Raw genomic sequence first — 26,136 nt, 5'->3', positions numbered from 1 at the left:
CAAATCGAAAATGAGAGGAGCGCCAATTTAAGCGATCCTAAAAGAGTGAAATGTTAGGATCAACGATTTAGGCGCTAAAAAATCTGCGAGCATCAGCAGATCTCAAGCTAGTGAGTGCGAGCGAGATATAGCATAAGTAACATAGTAAAATAAGTATGACACTTCCCATTCATTCAGTGCAAAATTATTAAATGACAGTCGGTTTCGCCAATGCAACGTAAATCTTTATGTGACAAACATTGTAAGGACTAACAAGCTTCAGAAGGTAGTTATTTTCGAATTTGAAACATATAGTACAGGAAAAATAGGTTTTGACCCGCAACAAATTAACACAAAGCTGAAAGTTTCCTACTTTATAGAATTTGGGGCGCTCTTTCACGTGGTGTGGTCTCCGGTGTTCTCCCATTGGTGTTATTTCCACCATCTTAGAAAATGGCGGCCAAAATTCAGTAAAAATTCAATATATCTCGTATGGCTTATCCGATTTACATGAAAAAAATACTTAAAATGTTCAAGGTATTAAGTCATATTATGCACCGGAAGTGCGTAATTATGCTTGATATGTTAGGCCACTTGGAAAGAATTGTGAATTATTACTTTTTAGAAGTTACGTAAACTATCAAATTGCACCTATTATTTTTAGGCACAATCCCGACAGTATGGAATTATTTACATATAATGCTAGGGTATAATTTTGTGCATTGGTCACTCGTCACGTGTAGTCCGACCAGCCTTACTCGCGAATCGCTATTACGCTTCAACTGATCGTACTTTCTTATCAGAGCCTATTTTCGATTAGGACCACTGTTGATTGCTTTAATTATTTGGGTATTTGATTGAAAACTATCTTTTTAATAGTTTGGCATAATTTTATTTCCGGTTGTGTAATTACTTCGTGTGACCCTACGCAAGGGATAAATACTTGAATTTCGCAGCTGTTCAAAAAACCCTTTTGACCAATATGGACACGACGACCTATCTCCGAGCTGTTACGACCTACGGCTTTTTTTTATCTTCGTACGGGTGTTCGCCGAAACGACCTTGGAGGTGAGAGGGCATCGAAACACTGAAATTGGACCTCGTACTTTAAAGAAAACCAAAATAATTGAGTTCAGTCGCGATTGAGTTTTAGCAGAAGAAAGATGTTAAAACTCTAAAATATTTCGTATTTTTCTTCATTTAAAATGGATAATAAATGTATAATCTGTGACGAGTTATTAAATTGTAGAAAAACTACATAAGTTACGAACCCTCGTAAGTGCAAGTTTAAGAAGGAAAGACGGGCTGCATGAAAAACTCCAAAATCTGTCAGAGGTTCGGTTACATGACAACTGCAGAAGGGAATATACTCGTGACGATAATATTAAAAAATAGAAGAGGCCAGTACTTCTACTGAAATTGAGGAAACACATTTAAGATCGAAGACGTCAACTTTTGACTTAAAACAATATTGTTTTTTATGTGGTGAAGATGTATCTAGATCAGTTCGAAAACCATTTGGTTGAAGCTTTTCAAATAAAAACAACTCTAGAAAATCGTACAGCAATTCGAAGTGATGAATGGTTAAGAGCAGTGAAATTACAATTGGATAGCACCATAGATTGGAAAGCTTATACTCGATACTATGCCCACAATAGATGAAAGTCTAAAGGAAAATATCAAGCGTAAACACATGGAGTAAATGTTTAATGTAATAACTACTGAGGAGATGCAGGAGTGTTATGAAGTACGAAAAATATCTTCAATTTTTGACTCTGAAAGAAAACATAAGCAAGACAAGTTGAACAGCTAAATTATGGGTATTATATTTTGAGCTTGTTGAAGTCATGCGCTTGTTTGTTAGAGCCGAGTGGAGTGGACATTGGTCTTTACACTTATACTGTCTTCAAAAAATGTTGCCTTAATTACACGCTTCGGGAAATTTAGCTTACGCCAAATCAGCTCACCTATACCTACAGCAAATTTCTGAGCTCGAAAACTCAATGTCGTTGGAAGAGTTTAACAATTTCACTAAAAATGGGTATTTTACCGTTAGATGCTCAAATAAATATTGGTCCGGAATCTGGTCTGACATGACTATCGAACAAGTTCTGATGCGATCTATGAAGGTGGTGGAAGGGCTAACAAGTGGACGTGGTTTAACTGAAAGTACAATTGCTAGATTGGTGTTAACAACTCCAGTATGTACCCTCATAAGTAAGGCCCTAGAAGATTATTGTGACGTCACTGCAGCTACATCTGAACAACACGTCGAAGTTAGAGACTCTAGACAAGCACGTGACGTCAAAGACTCGTCAAAACTTTATGGATGGTTAAGAGACCACTCGCCATTTAAGATAGAGTCTTCCCTGGTGTCTCTTGCTTCAGGTTTAATCGCAGATACTACAATAAATAGTAATTCAGCTTTAGAAGTAGGTAGTGAATCCATAAAGCGCATGGTAGGAAGGACGTTTTTTGAAGTGAAGCTACGAAGAAATGACAAAGTAAAACCATTAGCAGCGATGAAAAATTCCGTTCGATTTGACGAAGACGAGGTTATTGTAAACCCACAGCAACTTTTTGGTAGAATTGCCAGTGCCTTACAACGCGGAGCAAATTTAGAGACATATCTTCAATTTGAGCTGTCACCAATCGCCCCGGCACTCTTTGACGAAATTTCGTTTAGGAAAACCAACAAAGCTACTCTAGCCAACATACTAGAATAGTTCATCAAACCAATCGAACTTGGATTTCAATCCTTTAGTCGTAGATGGTGGGTTTCTACTTCACCGAGTAGTGTGGCCTCGTCCATGAACTTTCCCTTTATTTAGAATTTGTTAAAACACATTATGGTGCTAATGCCACTATAGTTTTTGGTGGATACAACGAAACACTAACGACCAAAGGTGAGGAGCAACGTAGGAGAAATTCTAAAATTATGGCTACTGACATGAAAATAGAGGACAATATTCAAGTGTCGACATCTCAAGTAACATTCCTGAAAAATCCTTGAAACAAGCAGTCTTTTATTGAGAACTTGTTAATCTAGTTCCAGGAACACGGATTCACAGTAAAGCAAGCGAAAGAAGATGCCGATACCCTTATTGTTAACACTACAGTTGAATTAGCGCTTGAAGAAATTCACGAAAATATAGCGCTGGTCGGAGAAGACACTGACTTACTGGTTTTGCTAATTGCGCTTTCGCGTCCCACGTTTAAAAGTAATATTTATTTCGTAACGAATAAATCCGATAAAATTATTAAAATAAAAGACGTTCAAGAGACATTAGGTGATATGACTCAGATTTTACCGTTCCTTCACGCTATGACTCGCTGCGACACAACATCAGCACTTTATCGACAAGGAAAGAAAAAGGCGTTTAATATTTTAAAGAAGAACGAAGAACTTCGACAAGCCGTAAAAATATTTTGCTTGCGTAGCTCAACCCATGACGAAGTATCTAGAGTCGGTGAAATGTATTTGTTGAGACTTTATGGAGCAAATGAAACGGATACATTGGACGGACAACGGTTCCACGCATTTATAAAAGCAACCGCTGGGTCTTCTATTAGCGAGGGGTCGGACATTTACCAAAATTCCGTACACTTTGTCTAAAATCGCAAAATCTTTCAACTCTCTCTATGGTAAATTAACATTGAAATCCCAAAATCACTTCAAAAGGTCATGATAAAATCGCCAAAATCTCTACAAAATCCTGTACAAAATAATGGCAAGTGTCCGACCCCTCGTCTATTAGCTCAAATTTTGAGCTAGCATCACTACCACCAAATAGCGCAGCTGTGAAACAACACTCATACCGTGCGTGTCTTTCACCAAGTTCAAACTTGGCTAGGTAACGGCCTCAACGCAACCACTCTTGAACCAGCACCGGCCGAGATTCTTCAGATGATCTCTAGTAAATGCAAAGACGTCTGCGATTTGAAATGAGGAATGCCGAAAGATTGGTCTAATCTGTTCCTCAATTTGTAGGCGATGCAAGGGAATATCTTGTACCAATGAACGTAGAGATTTCGATACGGAACTTTTAGACGAGGATGTCGATGAATATATATTTTTCATAATATCTATTAAAAAATAGTTTGTGCTTGATATGTAGGTTTTATTTTATAACGTTTTCTAGAATCTTTACTAGACAATATGAAAGTAAATTGTTCCAAAAATATTTCTTAAATTAATAAAACCAAAGTTGATGTAACATTTATTTTTCCCGCCATTATATAAAATGGAGGAATTAAACTATGTCAGTGTTTCAAGAATAAAAATTCTACCCAAGACATGTTTATAACGTTATATTATGCTTATAACGTCAATAATTACCAAATTTGTGAAATTTGTCTTAGCTTCCGGCTCAAATTACGCACTTCCGGTGCATAATATGACTAAATACCTAAGAACATAAAAGATGCAACATATTCATGTAAATTGGATAAGCCATACGGAAGATATTGAATTTTCACTGCATTTTGGTCACCATTTTCCAAGATGGCGGAAATTCCACCAATGGGAGAACAAAAGAGACCACACCACGTGAAAGAGCGCCCCAAAATCTATAATTTAGGAAACTTTCAGCTTTGTTTTAATTTGTTACGGGTTCACCTAAATTTTGAGCTAACCTTCCTGTACTAATAAACGTGTTTTTGCTCGTATTGAAAACGATCTGAAACCGGCAGCTTTTTGCGAACGGATAGTACGCAAGAACGTACCTGATCCAAAACTTCGATAACGCAATCGCTCTAAGACAGACTATCATTAAAGGGAGTACCTAGTAAATACAAAAAAAGTCTGCTTAAATTCGTTTTTGGGTAACTAGCGCCAAGCACTCCTAGCTTTGTTAAACCTGGTGGCAGACATGCAAAATTCGTTGATCATGGAACTACGTACTCCCTTCATAAAACAATGTTCAGTGCGACTTATAGCTCTCACTATATTTATGTTTATTCAATTAGAAAACTATTAATTTATTTCATATTCTCATTATTAGAAACATAACGATTCCAAAACGATTGTAGTGTAATCCAAACAAAAACGTTTATTCGTCTGTCCCGGATTACCGGAAGAGTAATATTATTCGAGATAAAGTTCGTTGGGAATTTATCGCCTCGTGTCTCTACTCTCCAAGGTGAAAACGAAAAATAATAATTGTCAAAAAGTCAGTTAAATGGTTAGTATTAATGGTTCGATAAGTTTGCTTCCTTTTCTCAATTGCAATGATTCTGGATAATACACGATTTACCATTAAAATTAAGGTTTAGTAATTTTTTTATAAAAGGAAAGTTTCGGCCGGATTAGACGGCCCTCACTGGGCTGGATAAAATTTTCGGCCGGAATAGCCACTCCGAATTAGGCAACCTTAATGTAAATTATTTCTTCCAAAGGTTTATTATTTCATCCTAATGTAAACTAGGACGTTGCAAAAACCGAAAACGGAATTTTCAACAAATACTTGAGCGGAGCGAGATGCAAATTCGGTGGTTAATTAGGCTTAGATTAATTAAACTCAAGTAGAGAAAGGAAAGCGAGATAAATAATTTAGTTTTTAAAGATTACTCTTTATTTCAATTCGTTTGCATTCATGAGTGGAGAAACAGTTAGAAGATGCGGGGAACGACTTGCCGGTGTGGAATCTGAGGTCGACGTCGACGTGGCCCATTGTTTAAATGTTCTTTTACGTAAAATTTCAAAATAAATTTTTAAACGTGTTGTTTTTTTTAAATAAAAATATAAATTTCAAAACTTATTTAAACGTTTTGTTTTTTTCGGTCAATAAAAATATAAATTTAAAAATTCATTTAAACGTTTTATGTTTTTCGGTCATTGTCAGCTGTTGAGTCTTTTTAGTTTTACACGAGCCTAGTATAGGCTAGAGTAAAACTCCCGTAGCCGCTACGGTCCCCGCCGCCGCCGTTCGCAAACACGCCGTTTTCGAACGCCACGGTAGGATTCTCATCGTCCGCAATAACGTCGTTCTCTTACGCCACGGTAGAATCCTCCTACGCTCGCGCTTTAAACCAGAGAGGGAAAGGCCGTAGAAAGCTAGCCATATGCTGCTATAGTTATACCAGCTTTTCATCCCTAAAATTCACGCGGTTTAGACAACCAACAACCTTGCAAGTCAGGCAATCGGGATTCGGTGATCTTCTGGCGTTTCCGTCTCTGGCGTTTTGGCGTTTTCGTTCGCACACGGTTTCCGCAACAGCGCTTGCCTCTCGCTTCCATTCGGGTGGGGGAGGGTAAGATATGGCGACTCTCCCACCGAGCGCTCCTATCTATTGTTGGCGACTCTTCGGAGCCCAGCCATTCTATGGAATTTGGGAACTATGCTATCACCTTCAATGAGCCCCTAGGTGTGAAGGGAGGGGAGGGGGCGGCATGGGTTTTCGTAAGTGCATCTCTTAACGTGGTGAAATCGCTTCTGTTGGTTTTTTAACCCTTTAGCCCAACCACTCTGGGTAATTTTTGAAATTGTCACCCCTATATTTCCCACAAACATATTTCGAGCGGTTCCCATATTACCTACAAAAATATTCCGAGCGGTTTTTCTCGACCGTTTATTTTATTTGTTCATGTTTCCGTTACCGGTTATACTACTATTCGTGTGTTCGTAAAGCTTGGCTCGTGTGAAACTATTATTTGGGACTGCCGGGCCCACTTGTTTCCCCTCTCGTGGCTCCGTCAGACAGCAGTTTTCTGGCGCCGGCTCTTCTGGAGTCGTTTTTCCCCCAACACGACCGATTAACCACTCTTTCCCTTTCGACTCGTTTTCCGAAACCCCACTCCCCCCCCCCCCCCAATTCATCGCAGTGAGAGAATACCAATTTTTTTTAAAGCGCGGAACAATCACCCATTTTTCCCTCTCGAGTCGTTTTCCGAAACGCCCCTTTTCGTTTCATCCAATAGCTTCTCTAGGACCGGACAGCCACTTTTTCTGCCAGTTTCCACAGTGAGAGCTACGCTCAATTATTTTATCCTAATGTAAATTATTCAATCCTAATGTAAATTATTTAATCGGAATGTAAATTATTTAATCCTAATGCAAATTATTTCATCCTAACGTAAAATATTTAAACCTTATGTAAATTATTTATCCCTAATGTAAATTATTTCATCCAAATGTAAATTATTTCATCCTAATGTATATTATTTAACCCTAATGTAAATTATTTAATCGGAATGTAAATTATTTACGCCTAATGTAAATTACTTAATTCGAATGTAAATTATTCAATCCTAATGTAAATTAATTTATCCTAAATTAAAATATTTAAACCTTATGTAAATTATTTCATCCAAATGTATATTATTTCATCCTAATGTAAATTATTTTATCCTAATGTAAATTATTCAATCCTAATGTAAATTATTTAATCCTAATGTAAATTATTTAATCCTAATGCAAATTATTTCATCCTAATGTAAAATATTTAAACCTTACGTAAATTATTTATCCCTAATGTAAATTATTTCATCCAAATGTAAATTATTTCATCCTAATGTATATTATTTAACCCTAATGTAAATTATTTAATCCTAATGTAAAATATTTAATCCTAATGCAAATTATTTCATCCTAATGCAAATTATTTCATCCTAATGTAAATTATTTAATCCTAAAGTAAGTTATTTAATCATAATGTAAATGATTAAATCATGATTATTTTTAATAATTGGCTCATAAATATTAAAAATCCCAGATGCTTAGTGGCTTGTATAGATAAGTTGTTTTAAGAATAGCACCATTTTCAACTGGCAGAAACTCATTGTAGCTCCATTATTTTTCTTTTCAGAAACGACTTTTCTTCGTATTTGTGGTAATTTTCCTGTCAATCGTCAACGCTCGGAAAAGAATTGTCTTCAAGGCGTCGCAAACATCAGACTGTGGTAAGTACGACATTTTATCATCGTTAAAATAAGTTGCGCATTAATAACGAATTTTATATCAAATGAACAGTAGGGCTTTTTTGAGGTCGTGTACTCGAACTCGACCTCGAATAAGTAATTGGAGAATACTCGTCGATTACCGAGTACCAAAAAATTGCATATTCGGGTACCCGATTACACGAATAAGCTGCTATCGTTGCTTCAAAGTTTAAAGAGGGGTTTTTACAACTTTTTTGGGGCAATAAACGGTACCTACAAAGTTGTAGAAACTGTGGTCCATTTAAATTAAAGGAATATTTTTCAGCATTGAAAGTTACTTTATACTCCTTTTAAATTATTTTCATAATTTCTTGAATAGAACCAGCTTCTAATCAAGTACTCGATAACCCGACTCGTTATAAATATTACTCGATGGTTATTTTTAGTTACTCGACTCGAATAAGGGAAATTTTCCCCTTAGTCAAGTACTCGATTACTCGACTCGACTTCAATATTACTCGACTCGAATACTCGATGAAAAAGAATTTGGTACTCGATACCCGACTCGATTGCCTGAAACCACTACTCGCACAGCCCTAATGAACTGTGATTCCAAATATATGAGGTGAAATATGGTCACCGTGTATGCGTCCTTGTAGTAGGAACCGGAAGTGAACAGAGTTGCACAGTGCCTACCAAATATATAAGTAATTTTTCCCCTACGGTCAGTTCATAACTGCACTTGTCTAGTTAATGATATGAAAGGCTTACCGCTAATTGGATAACCTTTGTCTTTAGTTTTGAATAAATATTGGTTTTGTATTAAGGTATACTTAAAGTTCCATACCATTTTCGTGTTCATTATTATTTGAAATGAATCTAAGCATTTAAAAAAACAATTCTAAACCTTGGCCGTTAATGCATTTCAAAGAAACGTTTTAGAACGAATTGTAATAAAAATAATAATAATAATAATAATCAGCCAGGCGAATACCCAAAGCACCACCTTCCAGCGTTCCATTTGTATCAGGTAGCTAGAATCGAACAAGTACAATGCGCTTAACCAATTCTGCAATTTAACTAGTGCAAATGATACTAATAAGGAATATTTTTAATTCGACTACACTGAAGTTGGCGCTACACAAAATACACGAATGAGAGAATGGGGGGGCATGAAGTGTGGGAGCCATTTTATAGTTTGGACGCGCTTCCGCTAGATACTTCCGGAATAGCAAAGTTACCAGTCTTAACTGTATTTTGTAGTCTTTGGCTAATTTTGTTGTCGAGTAAGATTGTTTTCGAAAATTCTAAACAACACGTAAAGTAATTTCTCATTATTCTCAAATTATTTTAAAAAGAAATGTCACGAGTGTGTTTTGTAGCGCGTTGTCAACAGAGATCTAGTCTGGATGATAGTGGTCAAAAAGTAAGTGTTTGATAAATACAGTTTATTTTAATTATTAAACTGGCATTTCTGTAAGCCTTGGTTATATTTTAGGTTACATTTCATAGTTTACCAAAAGAAGAGAAGATAAGAGCTAAGTGGCTAAAAAATATTCACTGTAATTTGAATTTCTGTAAAATAACTAAATCTACCAAAGTTTGTTCAAGACATTTTAAACCCTCTGACTTTGTATCGCTAGACAGCGAAAGGCCCCGATTAAAATCAAACGCTATACCATCAGTTTTTGATTGGGATAGCTCTATCAGTAGGCCGTCTAGTTTTGAGTATCTTGAATGCGAACCTAATATTTTTTCAAACCTGTCGACTGAGTTTGGATCGGGAGAATCAGTTCCATCTGCTACCACCTCTAATATCTCAACCAGAAATCTTTCTAATGAGCCAAGCGATATTGTGATTGATAACGAAGATGAACTTGATTCATGTTTAAATAATACTAGTAATGACCATCTTAATGGTAACGTTAGCTATAAATTAACATCAACGCCACTTACAACGTCGAAGTTTGTGTCTAGATTTCCTGGAAAAATAGACTTGAATTCTGATAAGAGAAACACTTCGATAAAACTTTGCGTAAAGAAGACTACTAATGAAGAAACTAGAGACTGTTCTAATTGCGCGTCTCTAAAAGAGAAAATAGAAGCTCTTCTACTCGAAAATAATAATCTCAAAAAGGAGTTGAGTTTGAAAAAAGATGAGATTTCTACTATCATAGAAACCCTTGAAAAAGAGAAGGCGGAAAAGCAGCATCTTTCTGATGAACTGAATAGTAAAATTTTGAGCATAGATTCGATAAAAAGTAGTGACGAAGATGTTAGTTTTTACACTGGTTTACCAAACTATGGTCGTTTCAAAAGCTTGTTCACGTTTCTGAATCCTGGTGAAAATGGAGAGAACATTGCTCTTTGGTACGCTAAAAATAGAAATAAACCAACTGACAGTGGTCTTGGTAGACCAAGAAAAATATCACCTGAAAACCAATTATTTTTAGTTTTAATGCGGTTAAGACTTGGTTTGTTTTCAAGAGACCTTGCTCAACGTTTTGGTATTTCTGCAAACACCGTCTCTAGAATAACAATTACGTGGATAAGTTACATGTACCTACAATTGGGACAACTATGCATTTGGACCTCCAAAGAAGTTATTCTACGTAACATGCCAGAAGAATTTAAATTGCACTATCCAGATACAAGATTGATTCTGGATGCTTCGGAAATTAAATGTGAAACCTCAAAATCATTATATCTGCAGTCCGGGACCTACTCCAATTATAAATCGACGACTACTTTCAAAGGATTAATTGGTATTAGCCCTGATGGACTGGTAACATTTGTCTCCGCACTTTACACTGGTTGCATATCCGATAAGGAACTCACCGCAAGAAGTGGGTTGCTAAAGCTACCTTTCGAGCCTTCGGACGTCATAATGGCAGATAAAGGTAATATTCAAAATAACTGAAGAATGTTATTTCCCTGAAGCAAATTATTTGACATACTGTGTAACCATTTTCAGGTTTCACCATACAAGATATGCTAAAAGAAAAAGGCATAACTCTCAACATACCGGCATTTCTTCGCAATAAAGATCAGCTTGATGAAATAGAAATTGAAGACACGCAAAAGATTGCCTCACTAAGGATTCATGTTGAGAGGAGAATTAAAAGAATTAAAGGTTTCCATATTTTTGACAGGGCCATACCACATACATTGTCTCCAGTAATCAATGAAATATGGACTGTGTGCGCAATTTTAACGAACTTCCAAGGACCTTTAGTGAAAAGCAACAGTGGTAACAATGTTAATAATATTGATAATGAAACGTTTTTAGAAGAAATAATTGTTCCTCTTGAAATGCCTGAGAAGTACGAGGAGCCTTTGAGTGAAATTCTGCCAGATGCAGAAAGTTACACAAATAATAGTAGCTTGGAGGAATGCCATTTTTTTTAATATTTCAAATGAAATAAAATGCAAAATTTACAAAATAATAATTCTACATAGTTTTTGCTATATAAGGCAACATTTGATCAAAATAAAACCTATCCAATTTAATTTTCATTTCATTCCACACTGCTTCATCAAAATGAACCCTATCTACTATTAATCCATTTGGTAAGTAAGCCACAAAATCACACCAAGTCAAATTAGCAGCTGCCAATTGTCCAAGTACTTGAGCATAGTGTCTGTGTTTTGTTTTTAGGCTTGGTTTACCATTATTTAACTCCATATAGAAGTCTTTGTCGGCTAGAGCTTGCTCCACTGTGCTACCTCTATAAGAGTACGCACATTTTACCACAATTAAACCCACGCTTGGTGTTTCTGCAGGATCATAAACAATTCGATCTGGCGAAGCTCCAAGATGGGGAAAATTTGGATTTATAATAAACCCGCAAGAGTTAACTATTACATCATGCACAATGTTTCTCATACAATTTAAATATTTATCGATGGCTATTGGCTCATTTGTGATTCCGTATTTTACACTGGGTATTTTACTCAGGTCTTTACTGGCAACAATATCCCCTAAACTTTTGTCTGACCAGGCTTTAACGCGCTTGACTACCATTCCAAACCGGGATGCACTGAGCCTAGTTCGTCTATGTTCCTTCCACAAATTAGAAGCACTTTGGCTCCTGGTGTCTCTCTCAATGGAAGTAGCCTCAAAACCACTGACCTGATTTGCCTACAAGTAACGAAACATATTTGTTTAAAAGGAAATTACTTTTTAGTAAATTTTAAATTTACCATTAATATTTTGTGCTCCACTTCTGTTAATGGTAGATAGTGAGTTTGGAGCGTCCAATCCGCATCGTTAAGCTGACTAGGAATAGTAAAGTTAACTTTTCTTTCCTTAAAATTTTTGACTTTAATATCCACTGAAAATTTGAATGAAAACCCATCTTCTATTAGCGGGATTTGTAAACTTAGCGTAGATGCCCTCGGAGCTCTACCAAATTGAGTTTTTTCAAATTCTAATTCAGTATAATTTTGTGCCAAGCTATCAGCGAAAGAACTATCTCCACTAGAGCGGAGATCATCTTGTAGCTTTTTTACAGCGTCATTTAACTCTGACTCATTTCGTTCACCAAACCTGCGAGCTTCATAAAGTCTACTCGTTATATCAGGAGTAGAACCATTTTCTTTCGGAGCTCCCCAGTTTATATCGTGCAACTTAAGTGGTTGTACGCTCTTTCCTCGGGGACGGTTCCATTGTTGAGGTAACTCGGTGCATGCGAGAGACGGTGGTGCATGGTTATAATTGTTTTCTTTTAAAAGAGATACAAGCCTTAATAAAGCAACCACATGGTTACAGGTTCCTTTTGTGCCCGCTTTACACTCACAATATCCATCCGTTATTTGAATTGGGTTTGATGTTTTAATCGCAACCATTGGAGTGTATGGTTCGAGTCTTTTTCGTTGACTTCGGTAACACTTTCCTTTTATATATATGATTTTTGAACCACTAAAATTAACATATTACAATTAAGTTTAATAAACTACTAAGAGTTATAAAATAATATAGAACACACCTGTTGAATGAAGTTTGCACAGATCCACTGGTTATATAGTTTTCAGTTGAAAACTTATAACTTCTCTCGAACGGGCGCTTGGCTTTCGATTTCTTGCTATAATAAGCTAAAATATGGTCTAGGCTAATTTTGGGTACTTCTTCTACGGAATTGCTGTATCCAACAATTGGGAAAATTAACCTATTATCTATAATATTGGAATCCGAAACATCATTCAAAACATTTAAGCCTTTGCAGCTGGAATCCGCGAGACAGACGACAGAGTCGTTCGCAGCCATCGTTAATCTGACCGGAAATCGATGCTGCCAGACAAATTTTTAGGAATGGAAGTCGGAAAAAACTATAAAATGGCGTCCAAATATTTCTGGCCCCATTCTCTCATTCGTGTATTAAGGGACTTTTCTCAGTGTAATATCGCAGGCTTGATTGCACGTTCCAATTAACGTGTGCTACCGAGAGTGCGTCGCGCGCCGTTATCTAAAGCCACGGTCACACTAGAGCTTAAAACCCAGTTTAGGTCGGTTTGAATGCCAGTTTTGACCGCCGATGATAATTCTGGGTTCACACATGCGAAATCGCTTCACCCTGGTTCTCTTATAGCCGAGGCGGACTGTAGTTTACAATTGCCCCAATACTAGTTTTGGGTGACGTAGGGTACACGACGATTGTATTAATAGTTGTAGACTAAACTAAGATTTTAGTTTCTTATTATCTTATAAAATATTTTCCATTTGTCATTTTGGTTTTTTCTCCAGTATTTTTCTTCTATTCTACCATTAGGTTAGGTTAGGTTAGGTTTAGGTTAGGTTTAGGTTAGGTGAGCAATTCCTTGTTCTTTTGTAGCTGATTCGTAATTAATTACCTTGTTTTCCATAGAAACCAGCCATCTTTGTCTCTTTGTAGCTTCTCCGAATGCGCATTCTCTGTTTTTCATTGAAATAAAAAATTTCTGTTTCTTTTGTAGTTATTCCGTATTTAATTACCCTGTTTTCTATTGCACCAAGTCATTTCTCGCTCTTTTGTAGCTGCTCCGTATTTAAATATCCTGTTTTCCATTTAAATAAGCCTTAGTTTAGTCTGCAACTATTAATACAATCGTCACGTAACCTACGTCACCCAAAACTAGTATTGGGGCAAATGTAAACTACTTCCCCGAGGCGTATCGCCATTTCAAACTATGACCAGAATTTTGAAAATAGAAAATTTATCCCAAATCAATTAATCATGTTTATGAGACATACAGTAATATTATTTGACATTATTTAGAGTATTATTCCCATTATTTTGGAAAATACTTCCCCGCCATGTCGTTTTGAAAGCGATTCTTTCAGAGCCAACACGAAGCGATTTCTCACGATGGTTTTGAAAACTAGTTATCTAAAGCGAAGCGATTTTAGGGGTAAGTGTGAACCTGACTTAATAGAATTGAGAAAACCACTTAAGCTACGTTCACACTTACCCCTAAATTCGCTTCGTTTAGATAACTGATTTTTAAAACCAAAGTGAGAAATCGCTTCGTGTTGGGTCGGGAAGCAATCGTCCAAGTCGGTTCGCTTAGAATCGCTTTCAAAACGACAAGGCGGGGAAGTAAAATTGCTCGTATTTTCAAAAATAATGGGGATAAAATTCTAAATAATGTCAAATAATATTACTATATGTATAGTAAACATGATTAACTAATTGTTTTGGGATACATTTTAGAATTTTCAAATTTCTAGTCATAATTTGAAATGGCATTAAGCCTTGGCTATAAGCGAACCGGGGTGAAGCGATTTCGCACGTGTGAACCAAGAATTATCGTAGACGGTCAAAACTGGCATACAAACCGACCTAAACTGGGTTTTAGGCTCCAGTGTGAACGTGGCTACAATGTTGTGTAGCGCTATCTTCAGAGTAGTCGAATTAATATTTCGATCACTGTTTGCTTTTATATTTTAAATGTATTCCATCTTTTTGATCTGTATAGGAGGAAATGAGAGCATCATCGAATTCCAAAGTAGTTCTTTGAGGCCAGAAATGTTGTTGAATCCAGGAACTGTCTTAATATCAGCTGAAATGAATTTCAAACAGAATGTCAGTTTGAACGGAGTCCGTCTAAAACTAAAACTTGTAAAACTGGAGCCAAGAGCGATGAGGGTCCCTTGCTTCAGAAGATTTGGTTCATGGTGAGAAGGTTTTCATCACAAAATACCTATTTAGTACTAGCCACCAAATAGTATTAATAAATTAATTATTTAATCAAATAACGGAAAAGCCCTTACGCTTTTTATGTTACGTACTAACATCTCGGGGTAGGTACATTTGTTCGAATTTCAATCGTCCGAACGGTGGAACAAATGTTCGAATTTCATTCGTCCGAATCGGTAGCATCAATTGTCCGAATTATAATGTCTAATCATTTTATCCTATTATGTCCATTTTTCCTTTGGCCGATATAGTAAGTGGGAATTGCGTTGAATGTTGTGGATATTTTAGGTTAGGTTAGGTTCACGTTAATGTTTCTATTTTCTTATATTAACAATATTAAAAAAAAAAAACAATTCCTAGTGTTCGAAAAAACGGGCAAACGATTATTCGAACAAATGAAATTCGCCAGTAAAGTTAACATAAATTGAACGACTAAATCACCAACAAACGTTGCGATAAATTTTTCGGGCAAATGAAATATGTTTTCGGACATACGATCCTGTTTTCCGGCATTCGGACAAATGATCATTCGGACATTTGTACCACCGTTCGGACGAATGAAATTCGAACAAATGTACCCAAATCAACATCTCTAACCGGCATTGACGCAACGTTTCGAATCTTATGAGATCCTTTGTCAAGTGTAAAACCATAGACATTAACTTTAAAAACCCTTAGAGTCATGGCGATATGTTAAAATAAAATAAGTAATATAGAGTCGGGATACTTCATGACTAAAATTTTTAATATTTATATTTATTTATTTATAATAAAATAAATTAAAAACGGTGAGCTTTCGGACCGTGGCCCCTCGTCAAGCCAACAAATATATTTCAGTCGGCCCTCTGTCCTGATTTAATCTACCTCTATCTTTGATATACACTGATTCTTTAAAATTACTTTTATGCCAATTTATTTCTTTTGTTAATATTTCTGAATTATCCCACATTATTTCATGTCCATTATTATTGTTTAGGTGATAAGCTAGGCCATTTACAGGGTCTCTTTTTTAACCTTATGTTTATGTTCTTCTAATCTTGTTTTAAAACGTCTCTTTGTCTGACCAATTACAAGGTAAATTATAGACAATTCCAGTTTCGTTTTCTTTTTTCATCTTTGGTTTGTTTTTTAACAAAATTGTTCCTCAACTCCCAAATTTGTTATTTATCAAGCTTATTATAATCTCTAGCAAGTAGCACTAGTTTTGGTTTTTCTCTTACTTCACTAGTTTTTTCATTTTTTACAAACGGTTCATTTCTAACGACATTTGCCTCAAATATACTTTTTATACAATTTTTTGGGTAATTGCATTCTTCTAAAACAAGTAGAGTTTAAGTTGTTAAAAAATTACCCGACAGACTCAATAGAAATGAAATTATCGACATTAATAAACAAGGCAGTAAAAAGTAAAGAAATTGAAAATAAAAAGATATTTGCTTTTTCTATAAAGGTTCCTCACATATACGCACAAATAAAATTACATAAAGTAGTAGCTTCAATGAATAGTGTAACTTCAAAAACATAAAATATTCTTTTTAAAATTATAAAACCGCTAATAGTTCAAAACAATAGAACAATTAAAAATTCATATCAATTATATGAAAATATAAAAAATATAAAACTCGCTGAAGATGATGAATTAGGGAGTCTATATGTAATTAGTACGTACCCATATATCCCAATAAAAAAAGCGCGAGAGATTTTAAAGATTAAATTAAAAGAGGATAAAAATCTGAGAGAGCGTGTGGAAACTATTATAAGCTTAGCAGACCTTTGTTTCACAAATACGTATTTAGTATTTAAAAGGGAACGGTCAAGCTTTAACCAGATAGATAGCCTTATAGCCCATAAAAACTAAAATTTATGGCGAAAACCGCATCCAAAAATATTGAGTGGTTAATTTTTAATCAAATAAAGAAATTTCGGGAAATCGAAAAGCGCGCGTCCGCCGCGACACCTGGTGAGAAACCGGTGAAACACTCCCGGCTCGATTAAAATTGATTAAAAAAAAAGCTCGCGCTGCTGTAGATGCGAAATATTTTTTTTTTATTTGCACGCGCGGCGCTTTCCAGTTACAAGAGACCTAAGCCTAAATTAAGCGATTTCTAAAGTTACGCTAGTTTGCAAATCGCTCATACGGGGTTAGGGGCGCTGGCGTAAGCCCCTAAGTGGCGGCGAAAATTCAAATCCAAACACCTGGCGTTATTTTTCGTTTCAACTTTTTGGGCCAAAAGCTATTTTTTCAAGACAAAAAAAGGTACGTGTTAGTATATTGAACGTCTTGTTAATCTTTTGATACGGAAATAAGGCCATCTTTGGAAAAGCTTAGTTTAATTTTATATAAATTTAATAAATTAGATGATGATGTTAAATTTATATATGAAGCAGAAATAGATGGGTCGTTGCCATTTTTAGATTTAAGATTAAAAATAAAAAATAATAATATTATGACAAAAATTTAACAGAAACCTACACATGCAAAACAAATTTAAATTATGACTTTGCGCATCCGAACGCGATAAAAATAGGTCAATTAAAAAGTTTAAAATGTATAAAATAGAAGCGATTAGTGACGAACCTGTTAAGGATACAAAATTAATGGTAAAACAATTAGAAGAATGCAATTACCCAAAAATTGTATAAAAAGGATATTTGAGGCAAATGTCGTTAGAAATGACCCGTTTGTAAAAAAATTAAAAAACTAGTGAAATAAGAGAAAAACCAAAACTAGTGCTACCGTATATTAAAGAAATAAACGAAAAAACGAGTCGCCAACTTGCTAGACATAAATAAGCTTGATAAATAACAAATCTGGGAGTTTAGGAACCATTTTGTTAAAAAAACTAACCAAAGATGAAAAAAGAAGATGAAACTGGAATTGTCTATTAATAAGCTCGATAAATAACAAATTTGGGAGTTTAGGAACAATTTTGTTAAAAAAACAAACCAAAGATGTAAAAAGAAAATGAAACTGGAATTGTCTATAATGTACCTTGTAATTGCGGTTTGAACTATGTTGGTCAGACAAAGAGACGTTTTAAAACAAGATTAGAAGAACATAAAGATAAGGTTAAAAAAGAGACCCTGTAAATGGCCTAGCTTATCACCTAAACAATAATAATGGACATGAAATAATGTGGGATAATTCAGAAATATTAACAAAATAAATAAATTGGCATAAAAGAAATTTTAAAGAATCAGTGTACATAAAAGATAGAGGTAGATTAAATCAGGACAGAGGGCCGAGTGAAATAAAAAAATTCATTTTTGTATTTGTTGGCTTGACGAGGGGCCACGGTCCGAAAGCTCGCCGTTTTTAATTTATTTTATTATAAATAAATATAAATATTAAAAATTTTAGTCCTGAAGTATGCCGACTCTATATTACTTATTTTATTGTAAGACCATATAGTAGCCCACTCGCGTAGAGTGGAAGGCCCCATGGAAGCGCATGTAACATTAATCCTAACGGGCCAACTTGTTTTCGAGTCGTGAATAAATATAGTCTGAAGAGCGATAATGTTGTTTTTACATTTGTTAGAGTATAAACTTATTTGTTATCCAGATATTGTACATAAACTTTAGGCCAACTTGTTTATTTAACGCCTCGAAAACAACACGTTGCGTACGAAAAGTGTTCACAGGTTTCGCTGATAGCCTTTCTCTCAATTTGACTACAGTGAAATATTTCCCGAAATATTGATAAATAATGGCGAATATGGCGTTATCATAAATTCATCATTCATCAATCCCACTTAATTTCTAAATTGTGATCGTCCAAAGTCATGTAACTCAAGTGATAATAAATTCCTATTTTAATTCTGACGGGTAAAGCCAAATGTTGGCTGTCCTTCTTGTTTTTATTATTTTATACCCCCACTATAGTCAGTGACTACTAGAATAAATTAAGAAAGGAGGCTCACTAGTCAGGCTGACTACTAAAACAAATCCTCATGTCCAAGCCTGGTTATAATTACTAATCATGACCAAAACTAGCCTGACTACTTGTTTACATTTGACCAGACATGGGCAAAATTGATAGTGATATTTAGAGATACAATCTCACTCAAAAGTGAGAGTGGAACTGAATTAAAAATTTCACTCTTTGCCACTCTCGCTTTTCGTTACTCGCCGAGTGCACTCTTCCGCAAAGAGTGAGATTGCTCAAGGTCACCAATTTCACTCTTATTCTTGGCGGGAAATTTGAATTCGGTCCAAAAAGTATATTTTAGCCTCCTTTGCCGTTAATAGATGGCAGCACGCTCTCCAGTTAAGTCATTAAATTAAATTTAAATTCAAAATTCCCGCCTTCTTTTAATAGTCTTGAAAACTGATAAGAGTGAAGGAGCTGACCTTGACTACCTTCACTCTTTTCCCGCGAGCTCACTCGGCGAGTGACGAAAAAGTGAAATCACAAGCACAAATTCACTCGGAGTTTTGCCCAACTCTGCATTTGACACCGTTTGCTACCTCTGGCTATAGATGTTGGAAGCTTTATCTCTGAACTTTTAAACGAGTTGAAAAATTTCTTTTAAATGCACAATTTTATTAGTCATAAATTAGTCTTAATGAACAGTGGCGGCACGACAGGTAATGGCCTACTTTAAAAACAAATTACCCACGAAATCGTTCTAAGGGGCTTAATCAATTAAAATTGAAGTCCTAAAACATCCTGGCTCCACCACTGACAGTGACGATTCTAAGAAGTTTCCATCTAAACGGATATCCTCTTCAATAAAAGAGCCTCTTTTACGTGGCGAAATGGGGAACGTTGAATGAAACATTTCCGGTTGGTCGGTTACCAGATTTGCCCTGCTTGCCAAAGAAGACCACTACAATCCCAACTCAAGCCAACTAGGCTCAACAGTAAATTAATAATATTAATTTTTAATACGTCTGATATTCATTTTAAGGGGTAATAGCCTTTTCGCAAAAACATTCGGTTAGGCCTAACGTAATTTTGTTCGCGTCGACGTAAAAATCTCAGTTAGGCCAACTAAGATTCGAATTCTTAGAGCTTTCCAATTGACGGTTTTGTAACGAAGCGTTTACCTGCTTCCGACACGTGACCTCCAACGTAACAGCCTTCATCGGTTGCTGTAAAACGCTATCTAAAGTTGGTTGCGATAGTAACAAGAGTACTGGCAGGAAGTGGGTAATCGCTATTGACTACGCGGAAGGCAGTGATTTCGAATCGAAGGGATGAGGTATGTCAGGGTAACTACACATGCCACATTGTCAGAGTCCGTCCGTGACAAATAATTATCCTGAGTGAACCTTGGACTTGGGACGAGATTCTCTCCTCCAAGAGTGGACTACAACTCCCTAGGAAAAATAGCGATGGCAGCGCCCCTACTGTGAAATAGAAGCGTTGGCAAGTCGCCCCCGCTGCCCCTGTGGTTGGCACGACCCTGCAACAACTAAGTGAGAGGGGAGCGCACGCAAAGGGGATCTCTTACCATACGCGATAAGCATTCCAAATAGAGATATGGATTCCTGCCCATGTTCATAGGACATTTTTTACTCATTCGGACCCAAAGAACACGCACTAAAATGTATGACATATTTAACCATAGCACCCTATATATTTAAATTTTGTATGCTCCCTGGGAGATATTCACAGCCTACAGGTGTTTTTCTCCGCCTTACAGGGTGAAAGAGTAAAGATGCTAATCTGGAATACGTTCTTGCCATTAGTCTGTGAACAATAATACTAAAGAAGTACAAGCTATTGTTTTAGTTTGGGTTTAATCTCTCTAATAAGCATTTTCGCAAAAGCGGATTTCATCTGACCTCACCTTACTTAAAATATTTGTCGAAAAGCGCTAGATTATAGTTTTGTGTTATCTCAAGAAATGCAGTTTTTTTGGGAATTATTAAATTTGTTTTCCAATAAAGTTATTTATGAAAGCTAAATGTAGAATAACTTTTGCTTTTTAAGAAATTAAAAGGAACACTGAAGAAATAATTCGCAAACTTTCAAATAAAATCAACGCATTAATCTCAGAATTGCTTTAGTTAGATGTTTGATCGAAAAAATAATTAAATCTGTCATTTTCAAATTCGAACGATATTTGTCAGATGTTTTTCTCGGGAATAGATTTTAGACTTTTTAGTAAATGAATAATTTTATAACTTTGGTGAGACGTTTGATGGGAAAAAATAATGAAACTGTCATTTCGAATTTTTGTTTTGCAGTTCGTACGACGTTTGCCAGATGATTTTCGATTACCCTCAAAAACTGTGTCCCATGTTTCCGTCTGGATCTAGCTGCGACTGTCAAGCTGTCAAAGGCTTGTACACGGCGAATAGTACGCCGCTCAAACTTCCAACATTTGGGAGAATGTTCCATCGAATCATGCAGGGAAACTACGCCGGGAACGCCACGTTCGTCGATTCCAGCGGCGCCGTTCTCGGGTGCCTCAATATGACCTTTTCCATCAAAAACACGTCTTGAAGGGCGATCAAAGACAAACAAGAAATAGACTTATTTCACGTTTGTCAAGAGAGAAGCTCCGTTCACAATAACGCCATTAGAGACCAATTTTTAAATACCCGAAGTCTTACCAGAAGACGGCTAAATCGTAAAATTTTTAACGAACTAAAAATTTAAATTTTTAGATTTAATTTTTATTCGGAATTTTTACGGAATTGAATTTTGTAAATAGTTTTCTCTTTCCACCCAAACGCTTAAATTGGCGACATCTGTAAGCAATTTGTGAGTTTGTCTATTGTAGAGGAATCACACTTAAGTTCCTATGTTACTTCGAAGAATCTGTATTAATATCAAGAAGTAAGCTACTGCCAGAAACGATTTATTTGAAGTAGTGATCTTCCATAGTCATTCCAAAATTCCTTTAATAATTGTCGTTGCCAGAATTTCGGTTACAGACTTTTACTCCAAATATTGTGTACAAACAATTTAAACAAATTAACTTAGTTGTTGCGATTTTTAAGCAAACAATATTAGATATGCCAATAAAAGTATTAGTTAGTCATAACAAATAAATTTATAGCAAAAAATTAAATGATGACATAAATGAAGCCAGAAGTGAGTAATAGCATGCAGGCTTCGAAACATCGTCTTATACTTAATCAAATCAAAAGATTTTTTCAAAAATAACTAAATAGTTAAACCTAAAAAAGCTTTAAGCAAATTAGTTAAAATTTATCATTGTTTTACTTAAAAAAAGAATGATTTTAACAAAAATTTAATAGCAGTGAAACTGATCAAAAAGTGACATAACTGGTGACATTCACATGGTTTCCCCAGGGGATTATATTTGGACAAGATCATTTCTTCGAATAAATTGCTACTGCTATTGAGTAGTACGTGATTTGAAATTATTGTAAATATGCGCAAATATGTAAATAGATTTTAAATAAAACTCGTTATTTCTATCCCGAATTCACGATTTTAATAATTAACTAACCATTGAGCTGCACGACACCTTATTGTGTTCCTTTTTAGCATACTTAGAAAATTCATGATACCAAATAAGAATACTGGATAAAATTATAATTTTTCTTCCAAAACGTTATGAGTAAGATGAAAAGGTGGTTTATTAATGTGTTTAAAATAACGAAATCATTTCAAGGAAGTACTGATAGAAGCCACTGAAACATTCAAACAGATATGCCCACATTTTCATGACGCGCTTCTTTTCGAATTTTGTGGGCGGAGTTTAATTGAGTAATACGTTGTAGACGCCATCTGTGGTTCAATATTACTACTATATTTACAAACAGTCAAAAGAATTATAATTCAAATAAAAATAGTATTTCATTTTTTAATTATATTTAATACTATTACATAATTAAAAATTATAAGAATAATATAATTCCAATTAATTATTTTTAATATTTAGCATGTTAATGATACATAAAATTTTATATATAACACATTATTACTAAAAAATTAACATTAAAATTATTGAATACATATCAATATAATATTATTCAATGCTTAAAATCTTGAGCAAGATCTTTGTAGTTCAATTTCAGACCCCAGAGACCGCCACGAAATGCAGTAGATCACGTTACCACATCGCCATCTGCTTCCCTTTTCAAGCTTTAGTTATCGATAACAAATTGAGACAGTACGGATGTTTCTTGAACTGTCGTCAGAAAAATATAAACTACAAAAATTAAAAAAAATTCACAATATCTAAAACGTCTAATCGTTGCATCAATTTTCGAAACTCTCTGACCTCTCAAGAACTATCTCGGTGCTTGAGCTTGCGTACAACTTTGAACATAATCCAGATCTACCGATTCATTTTATCAATTAGATTAAATCCTAGGTCTTTTAAAACTGCAGTGCTTCAAAATCCACCGTAATTGAAAGGAGCGTACTACGAATTTTAAGTATCTAAATTAAATAATTTCATTTTAAATGTTTTAAAAAAAGAGGATGAAGTATTTCATTTCTAACAAATACTTTTTCTTGAAGTATTTGTAATACTTTTCGTTTTGCCATTTCATTTAAATAATTTTATTTCAAATATTTACTTAAGAATGTTTTGATTGATACTGAAGGAAAATGTCTGATTAGGTCGAGACGCGTCATAATCCCTAAGCACGAGATTGGTTTTAAATAAAGATACTCAAGTATTTCATTTAACATTGAGACTTCAACGCTTTCGATACTTTTGTCTGTATTAAAAATTGCAAAATGTAATGATTCATATTTTTTGCTTACGTCCGAAAGTTTCTTATCAGGCGAGACTGTCTTTAAATCCCGTACTTAAACACGGTCACTACAAAGGCCCTAATTTTACAAACTAACCTTATTCCGGCTTCAAATTGTTTTTCTACCTGCGCACTTATCTCAGAATACGCAATGTACCTACTAATATATAGGGTATAGTATTTTTCAGATAAGATATTTTGTCAAGTGTGGTACTTGGTTGTCAAGCGCCTCCACAAAGCTTTTTTCATTTTCAGAGATAACATTGGCGTCGTGTTTTCAAATTATTTAGTCACACTACTAATCAGAGCCACATTTCGAAAGCCAAATGTCGTCCACACAAAATAAGTAAGTATTAGCTTATGTGTCCCTTCCCATTGCTTAAGCGATTAGATATCAAAACGAAACCATATTGAATTCACAGAGTATGGTATCTATTTGTATTTAAAATTTTCTTTTGCGCGCGTAGCTTGAGAAAACGTTCTGTTGTAAAACAAATCTACATGTAGTATCAGACCGATTCATAAATTATATTATTCATATGAAAAAATGAAAATGCGGTCGGTTTTAAACCTTGAACTTAGGGGTAAGGACCAGGTTGGTTGACAAAACGCTGCTAAAATTAAGGGAATTTAATGGCCGCTAATGTATTAGAGATTTTAGGGTCTTTACCTCGAAACATTTGAAGGAAAAATATTTTATAATTTATGTATCATCGTGCTATGTGTACCACACCAAAACAAGCTAATCTTGCGTGGTGCCGCTGTGATTTTACTCGATATAGTAGTAGTGGTATATTGAGATTGCTATCAATATTTCTATTCCATTTCAGGGTTTTATTATTATTATTATCAGCTAAGCTAATGCCCCAGGCACCACCCTAGTCATCTAGTGACTTTTATGACCATTATTTCAGATAGCCGGGCTATACTGCATAGGAGGGTGGTAAAAGCCCTCCGTGCCACGCGATGGTAGGTCTGACAGAAACATTTATGTACCGATTTATTATCAATATAATGTTTGCAATCAAAATATGCTTTGGGTGATTTCCAAATAACATTTTTTGTGACCAAAAAATATATTTAAAAATGACCTTTTTATGCTTTCCATTTTGGTATCCGTCTGATTAATACCAATAACTTTCAATTTAGCTCGCACATCAGTGGCAACAATCACAGTTTCTACGGTGGAAACAACTACTCAAAATCTGACATAGGTCCCACATACACCACAAACATTGGTGACATTGACGGCATTTCAAATGTTGGCACCAATCACAACACCTACGCTACAGGAAACCAGGTACGCAACCTTCAATTTCCGAATGGTGTTCCGTCATCTGAATGTGACACGCAATAATTTTGGCAACTAGCAAAACTAATCACGGTTCATCTTTTAGAATAAAGTAACTGGAGTGAAGTACGATGCTGAAACATCTGCAACTTCAACGTAGACAGGGAAAGTGCAATTTTCTCACTGAAAGATGGTATAAATCATTACAGTTATAAAAACATTAACAATGAGGGATTGTAATTTTAAATGTCTGAAATGAAATAAAAGTTCTATCATATAAATGTTACGTGATGACATCAGAACTCTTGTATAGATTTAAACAACTAGATACTCATAGCTGACCTACAGTGAGGAAGATTTATACTCTGACTATGCTGATGATGGCGGTACAAAACACTATAGAGGCTTTAGAGCTTAAGTGTTCAGTGGAAAGAGTCACCGAGCGTGCGTCGCGCGCCGGTACTAAATAAAATATGAAAAGCCCCAAAGTGTTGTTTAGCACCATCTTCAGCATAGTCGGAGTAGCACACTTCCTCATTGGACTATTAGGAGTTGTTTTATAAATCTTTCAACAACTATAGACAATATCGAAATAGTATTCGGAAATAAAACAGTTTAGGCAAACAATAATTACACTCTATTAGGACAATTTGAGTGGTATCAACGAACGGACAAGTTATTGTACGCTAACACTTTCTAAAGAAATATTCGAAATTACCTCGGCTTTATTTATTGTTATCATTATAATTTGGTCATATTATTGGCTACCTTAGGCTGATAGCATTATTTAATTATTTCTTCGTAGTTTTACATGTAATATTCACATAGCTAGGAGAGCGAGGAAAAGATTTTCTCACGCTTTATGTCTCTTAAAAGTAAAAACAACAACGTTATTTGTCGAAAAAAGGAATGCAAAAATAACCGGTGATTTAAAGTGGGGGGATCACCTCTCGCGGTAATGGGGCTGGGATAAGCTTTCCCCCCCACTCGACTCTGGCTTACTATTCGCGTGGGGGTGTAAGGTAATACCCACTTATAGCCAATAAGCTCGCGAGCCGCCTCATGAGCCAATATGGCTCGATACCTATTGCCTTGTCTTGGCTCGGTCAAAAAAACCTCAC

The 26,136-nt window shown here is 35.4% G+C and overlaps 2 protein-coding genes and 1 long non-coding RNA gene across 5 annotated transcripts in view; all 3 read left to right on the top strand.

Moving 5' to 3' along the window:
* LOC149959766 (ganglioside GM2 activator-like) overlaps positions 1-22,441 on the top strand; it is a 28,966-nt gene extending 6,525 nt beyond the window's left edge. The window contains exons 2-4 of the mRNA XM_090165179.1: positions 7,786-7,879; positions 14,813-15,011; positions 21,232-22,441. Coding sequence (XP_090021305.1) covers positions 7,786-7,879; positions 14,813-15,011; positions 21,232-21,490 — 552 coding nt within the window. The 3' untranslated portion in view covers positions 21,491-22,441. The remainder of the gene's footprint in view (positions 1-7,785; positions 7,880-14,812; positions 15,012-21,231) is intronic.
* LOC149959767 (uncharacterized) lies at positions 9,219-11,280 on the top strand. Its single transcript, XM_090165270.1, has 3 exons — positions 9,219-9,284; positions 9,357-10,758; positions 10,833-11,280. Exons 1-3 carry the CDS (start codon positions 9,219-9,221, stop codon positions 11,264-11,266), a joined length of 1,902 nt encoding a protein of 633 aa, XP_090021396.1. The 3' UTR covers positions 11,267-11,280.
* Positions 22,442-23,979: 1,538 nt separating the features above from the next.
* LOC149959765 (uncharacterized) lies at positions 23,980-25,296 on the top strand. 3 transcript variants are annotated; one of them, XR_016478398.1, is made up of 4 exons: positions 24,111-24,147; positions 24,639-24,693; positions 24,874-25,024; positions 25,122-25,296. It is a non-coding gene; the product is annotated as an uncharacterized LOC149959765 (long non-coding RNA). The 3 variants fall into 3 exon arrangements; XR_016478396.1 differs by lacking the exon at positions 24,111-24,147 and adding an exon at positions 24,263-24,308; XR_016478397.1 differs by lacking the exons at positions 24,111-24,147; positions 24,639-24,693 and adding an exon at positions 23,980-24,070.
* The last annotated feature ends 840 nt before the right edge of the window (positions 25,297-26,136 follow it).

Source organism: Leiobunum rupestre, chromosome 2 (assembly GCF_980474605.1).
Source record: "Leiobunum rupestre chromosome 2, qqLeiRupe1.1.hap1, whole genome shotgun sequence".
Lineage (NCBI taxonomy): Eukaryota > Metazoa > Arthropoda > Arachnida > Opiliones > Sclerosomatidae > Leiobunum > Leiobunum rupestre.
The sequence above is the reverse complement of the archived record's forward strand: the minus strand, read 5'-3'. Positions and strand labels throughout refer to the sequence as shown.

Excerpts from the sequence above, each read along its gene's own strand:
- LOC149959767 (XM_090165270.1), top strand. The coding sequence starts at position 9,219 with ATGTCACGAGTGTGTTTTGTAGCGCGTTGTCAACAGAGATCTAGTCTG. Across the intron at positions 9,285-9,356 it reads TGGATGATAGTGGTCAAAAA|GTTACATTTCATAGTTTACC; the intron begins GTAAGTGTTTGA and ends GTTATATTTTAG. Across the intron at positions 10,759-10,832 it reads CGTCATAATGGCAGATAAAG|GTTTCACCATACAAGATATG; the intron begins GTAATATTCAAA and ends AACCATTTTCAG.